This window comes from Chaetura pelagica, unplaced genomic scaffold (assembly GCF_000747805.2).
Source record: "Chaetura pelagica isolate M959 unplaced genomic scaffold, ChaPel_1.0 scaffold103, whole genome shotgun sequence".
NCBI lineage: Eukaryota > Metazoa > Chordata > Aves > Apodiformes > Apodidae > Chaetura > Chaetura pelagica.
Genome location: NW_009953004.1, coordinates 2,439,738 through 2,445,483, shown reverse-complemented (window position 1 = coordinate 2,445,483; position 5,746 = coordinate 2,439,738). Strand labels below are relative to the sequence as shown.

At 49.0% G+C, this 5,746-nt stretch overlaps 1 protein-coding gene across 1 annotated transcript; it reads right to left on the bottom strand.

Moving 5' to 3' along the window:
- Window positions 1–2,696: 2,696 nt before the first annotated feature.
- CYSLTR1 (cysteinyl leukotriene receptor 1) lies at window positions 2,697–3,734 on the bottom strand. The gene has a single exon (XM_009996616.1). It carries the CDS (start codon window positions 3,732–3,734, stop codon window positions 2,697–2,699), a length of 1,038 nt encoding a protein of 345 aa, XP_009994918.1.
- Window positions 3,735–5,746: the final 2,012 nt, after the last annotated feature.

The following is a 5,746-nucleotide window of genomic DNA, read 5'->3' as shown; positions in this document are numbered from 1 at the left end:
CAGTTTCAAGCAAAAAAACCCTGAAACCTCACTTTTAAAAAAAAGACGTTTCTGATACAAACCTGGTACCAGGGCAGAACTTGCTCCCTCTTCCCAGCTCCCCCCATTCTTACAGCCCAGACAGATGCTGAAATTAAGAACTCACCTCATGATGGCTCCTGCTTCTTGGCATCTGTTTCTCTCCAGGTCCTTGTTCCTGAGCAAAACCTGCTCAGCACTCCCTGCCAGGTGACAATTTTCCATGGGGCAAAGTCCCACCACAGGGACCAGACCAGGGTGCAACCCAACTCATGCTGAGCCAAGGGCAGAGCTCCCACCTCCCCAGAACAGGTTGGAGCTTTATAACTAAACAACATGTTGGAAAACTGACCTGTATTTTTGAAACCATGAGTCTCAGCTGTCATTCCAGCAGACTTTTGTCTGTCTTGGGTGAGACAAAACACCCAAACACATGGTCCTCACCAGAAGCATCACTTCCCTCCAAGTGTCTTACAAGCACTTTTGTCCCTAAACACAGACTACCAGGTGCTGCTCAGCTTCTGTGCTGCTCTGATGACATTATTATTCCATCATTAGCAATGATTAGCATCACATGATTCCACTCTAGTGCTGCACGTAGAGAAAAATATGGTGTGGGGAAGAAGAATCAGAATGCAGAGACTTTAAAAGAAGACACGGGAAAGGGTAGGAGGGAAAATGTAACTTGCAATCATTTTCATTTAATTTTCAGCAATCTTTTTTTTTTTAAATAGTCTTTGCACAAAAATCACTCTCATTTCTCTTGCCATGACCACTGTCTCATGAAAAAATACAAAAAGGAAAAAACAAAACAAAACAGCTCTGGTACAATTAAAATGCTTCACTAAATATATATATATGTGTGTATATATATCTTTACTGTACAATATCTTCAAATTGGGGAATGTGAATGTTATTTCTGCATATTCTGAAACTCCATTTTCACTGTTATTTCTATTTACAGTTGCACAACGGCTTTGAGACACAGCTTTGATCCCCAACACTGACCCCTGAGAAGAAGACTCAAGTCTTCAGGCCCAACTCTTTTAGCTCACTTTAACTCTATAATATACAAACTATCTTCTTGATATAAGAGAACACCAAGTAACCTCACAAATACCAGAAAATCAGGTTTGTTGTTGGTTTGTCAACTACTTTTCCTAGTAAGAGTCTTCATAATTTCTATTCCTGTCTGGATGTATCAGACACCCTGGGCTTTGCTCCAGCAAAATGTGACTTTTCCATGGGTTCCCTGGAAAAGCACAGGAATGTTTCCTCTGTCCAAGATGCTGAACTTTTTCTAAGAAAAATGGGCTAAGAAACATAAGCCCAGCCTGGTTTTCCATCATACTGAGCTCAAAAGGAGATTCACTCCTGTCTCATCCAGGCTTCTGAGACTCTCTATCTCCAGATCTTTGTGGAGATTTTTCCTAGGACCTCTTTCCTGCAAGGAAAGCCTCTTGAACAGGATCAAATATCATCTGTAGCTATTTTTAGAAAGGATTCCTGCACGATATTTTTTTTTTTAGAGTGAATTTGTTCAAGAATTTGGCCAATAGTTGGGAAAGAAAGGCCTGGTCCTGCTTGGGACTCTCTGCTTTGAGGTAAAACCTCCTGAAGAACTGCAGTGATAACCCAGGTCCTGCAACCATCTCTTACAGGACCAGCCCCACAGAAAACAGTTGGAGGTGGCAATTTTCAAACTGCTACCACAGACATGATTTTTTTTTCTAGAAATTCAGGAAATGCTGCAGAGTTGCTGCCCATGAGAGCAGGGCCAAAGAGCTGCTGACTGGGGGGTGGCAGAAGGGCTCAAGCCCCACTTCCTGGATTTGTCACAGAATCATAAAGGTTGGAAGAGACCCCTAAGATCTTTAAATCCAACCATCAACCCCACCATGCTCACCAAACCACGTCTTGAAGTGCCATGTCTAGATGTTTTTTGAGCACCTCCAGGGATGGTGACTCCATTTTCCAAGGCTTGACCACCCCCCTAGTGAAGAAATTGCTCCTCATCTCCAATCTAAACCTCTCCTGGCACAACTTGAGGCCGTTTCCTCTGCAGCCCCAGGCACCACCAGCCCTGCAAATCTGACACATGTAATTAGGCTGGAAACTGAAACCCAGGAGCAGCTGGGAATTCTCCTGGCCTCTGCTGTGTAAATAACACAGCAGTGTTTGAAGCTCCAGTGAAACCTCTTGGTCTGTCAGCAGCTGCCCCAGCTCTGCAGCCAGCACGTGTTTACATTTCCCACTGACTCAGAGAATTAACACTTGTTGTAGGGTTGAGGAATGAAGCAAATGTCCCAAAGCAGGCTTTGAAGAGCTGGTTGGTGGGAGCTTATCACCACCCCAACAGTTTTCTGCTGCTGGCAGCGGCTCCTCCGTGCTGAGCCAGGTGTGTCACTCCGTGTGTCCAAGAGATGCTCCAGGGAAGGGGCTGCTCGTCCCCACTGGTGCCACCAAATAGCAGAAATGGTTGGTTTCATGGTCGGACTCGATGATCTGAAAGGTCTTTTCCAACCAGAACAAGCCTGTGATGCTGTGAAATCAGGGATGTCTGCTGCCATTATTACACATCTAATTGCAAAGAAGCTTGCGAGCCTCCATCACATCTCCTGGAAGAGTTCTTAGATCTCCATGGCCCACCTGAGATCTTGGGGGAAGGTCCAGCCCCCTTATGAAGGGGCCACAGCTGCCTTTCCATTCTCCCGATGGCCTTCTCCAGAGGTTTCCTCATCTTTCTCCTTGATGGAGAACTTTTTCCTGAAGGCTTGCGTTACGCTGGAGGAAGAAGCCTTCCTGAAGGTGGTGAGTCTCTTCCGGAAGTTGCCCCCCGAGAAGAAGTAGAGAAGTGGGTCGAAGCAGCAGTTGGAGGCTGCCAAGGGGAGGGTGACCACGACTGCTTTCTGCAGGTAAATGGCATCCTCACAGCTGGTGTTCTTCAGCCTCAGGACGTGGAGGTGGACGGTACGCAGGACGTGGTAAGGGGTGAAGCTGACCAGGAAGGTGGCTGTCACAATGATGATCATCCAGACCGCCTTCTTGCGGTTAGCCTGGTTTTTCTTCAAGGAGTTCTTCAGCAAGGTCCTTATGATCATGGTGTAGCAGATGGTGATGACGCTAAAGGGCAAGATGAAACCCACGAAGAGGGCGATAAGATCCAGGATCATCACTAGGTTGGTCTTCCGGGAGTCTTCTGGGGGTTCAAAGCACTTGGTCTTGTTGCCGTGTTGGTAGGTCCCGTGCAGCAGGAAGGGAGCGCTGGTCAGGGTGACAAAAATCCAGATGCCAATGCAGACAAACTTAGCCTTCTTCTCCGTGGTCAGGTTGATGTTCTGGACCGGGAACACGATGGCCACGCAGCGGAAGAAGCTCATGGCAGTCATGAAGAAGATGCTGCAGTACAGGTTGACATACAAGGCATAGGAGCTGATCCTGCAGAGGAAGTCGCTGAAGAACCAGTTCCCTTTGTGGACGTAGTAGATGACCCGGAGGGGCAGGGTGCAGACGCAGAGGAAGTCAGACATGGCCAGGTTCAGCATGTAGACCTGGAAGGCCGTCTTCTGCCGGTAGGTTTTGATGAGGACGTAGAGCACCACCCCGTTGCCAACAAAGCCCATGATGCTGATCATGGAGTAGAGGGTGGAGTAGACTCGGTTGCGGAAGTCGTCGATGGAGTGTTGGCAGGACAGGTTGTCGAACGGGGCCCTCATGATGCTTGGCTGAGGCAAGGCCCTGGTGCTGAGTGTCAGGGTGAGGAACCTGCTGAGACACGGAAAGCAGCGCGTGCAAATGAGATGTGGTTCTTGGAATCATGGAATTGCTTAGGTTGGAAAAGGTCTTTAAGGTCATCAAGGCCAGACATTAACCCGACCTGACCACGCCCACTGCTGAGCAATGTCCCTCAGCACATCTACACAACTTTTAAACACATCCGGAGATGGTGACCCCACCACTTTCCTGGGCAGCCTGTGCTAGCGTTTAATGACCCTTTGAGTGAAGAAGTTTCTTCTCATATCTAATCTAAACCTCCCCTGGTGCAACTCGAGGCCATTTCCTCCTGTGTTATCAATTTATCTTCTTACTTGTGAGAAGTGACCGGCACTTGCCCCTCTACAACCTCCTTTCCGGGCAGATGCAGAGCCAGAAGGTCTCCCCTCAGCCTCCTCTTCTCCAGGCTGGACACCCCAAGTTCCCTCAGCTGCTCCTCATCAAAATTATCCTCAAGACCCTTCACCAGCTCCGTTGCCCTTCTCTGTAACCACTCCAGCACCTCAAGGTCCTTCTACTGTGGTGCCCAAAGTGACTACAGTACTTGAGGTGCAGCCTCACCAGTGCCAAGTAAATAGGAGGAGGACCTATCAAGTCTCCAGGGCAGGAGAGGACATCTAGGAAGGGACCTGGATCCGTGCAGACCCATGTTGTTACAACCTTTCTTAACCTGGTGCCACTAACTGGTGATGGAAAGATGATGGAGATGGGCAGACAGAGCAGGAAGCTCCAGGGAGGTTCAGGTCATGGAGGACAAACCTCTTGGTCTGGAGACATCTGCACTATCAAGGTAACTCCCTAGCAAGTGTTTAAGTGTTTTTTCTTGGGTTTGCTTTGCACCTTGATTTGATGCCCATCAGCAGGTCTGGGGCTCTCCCAAGCACTCAGAGCCCAGGGATTTTGGATCCCCTCAGCCAGGCTTTCCTGAAAACATTATGGTTTCCTTTTGGTATCCATTGAGAGACACCACACTCCTAGTTTGTGTTGTCCTGGAGGAAAGAAAGGGGGAAACACACACTTGCCTATTTTTCCCATTAATTTTCAGTTGCTAATGGTTCAGAGACAGGACCCCACTTGTAGTCTGGGACCACATCAAAGCCTGGTGATCAGAACTGCAGGATTCACATTCACCAACATCACAGGACTTGAGGAAAACAACCATGAAAGCACCATCTGGGACCAGGTCAGTGAGGAAAACACCCCACGTACATGCTCAAAACTGTTGTCAAATGGGCCATATTTTCATCCATAAAAATAAGCTGGCAGCACTAGACTCTCTGTCACTCTCTCCAGGACTCACTGGGAATTCAGAACCACCCTGGGATGCTCAAGGCTCCCAGGTCTCAGTCAAGTTTCAGCTATTTGGGAGCTTCTGCTCTTCAGATAACCCTGTGACACCCTGCAATCCACAGGAGCTAACAGAGGGCAGTGAGGTGGCACAGGCAGGAGAGCAGGCACAATCTGACCCGAGAGAGGATGGTTTTTTATTTCCATTTGGGCTACCTGTGGACAGGCAGGGGGGTGTGTGTGTCTGCACACAGGTCTTTGGCCAGAAGAGGCAGCCAAGACTCAGCATGGCAGCACAGGGCTCTATCAGCAGCTGTAGATCAGGAGGTTGGGTGTCAGCAATTCGAGCTCACCTCAGCTTGCATAAGTGAAGCTTATCTGGTGATGCTCATCACAGACAACCAGTTAATCAGAGAGAAGCAGTGAATTCATAGCTGTGTCCTGTCCCTGCCCTGCCAGTGCCACCTCTCTGCAGCCCAGCTCTGCTGGTGGCAGAACCCAGACCTCAGCCCCAGCTTGGACAAGGCTCCTGGTGCTGGAAAGCCCAGGGTGGGTGTGAGCACCAGAGATTGTCCCCACCAGCCTCCAGCCACCTCTCTGAGGACCAGCCAGCAACGTGGGGCAGAGGACACTGAGCCCTGGAAGGTGCCAGAGACCCAGCCTTCAG

What these genes read in the sequence shown, in the direction of transcription:
- CYSLTR1 (XM_009996616.1), bottom strand. Translation starts at nt 3,734, where the DNA reads ATGAGGGCCCCGTTCGACAACCTGTCCTGCCAACACTCCATCGACGAC.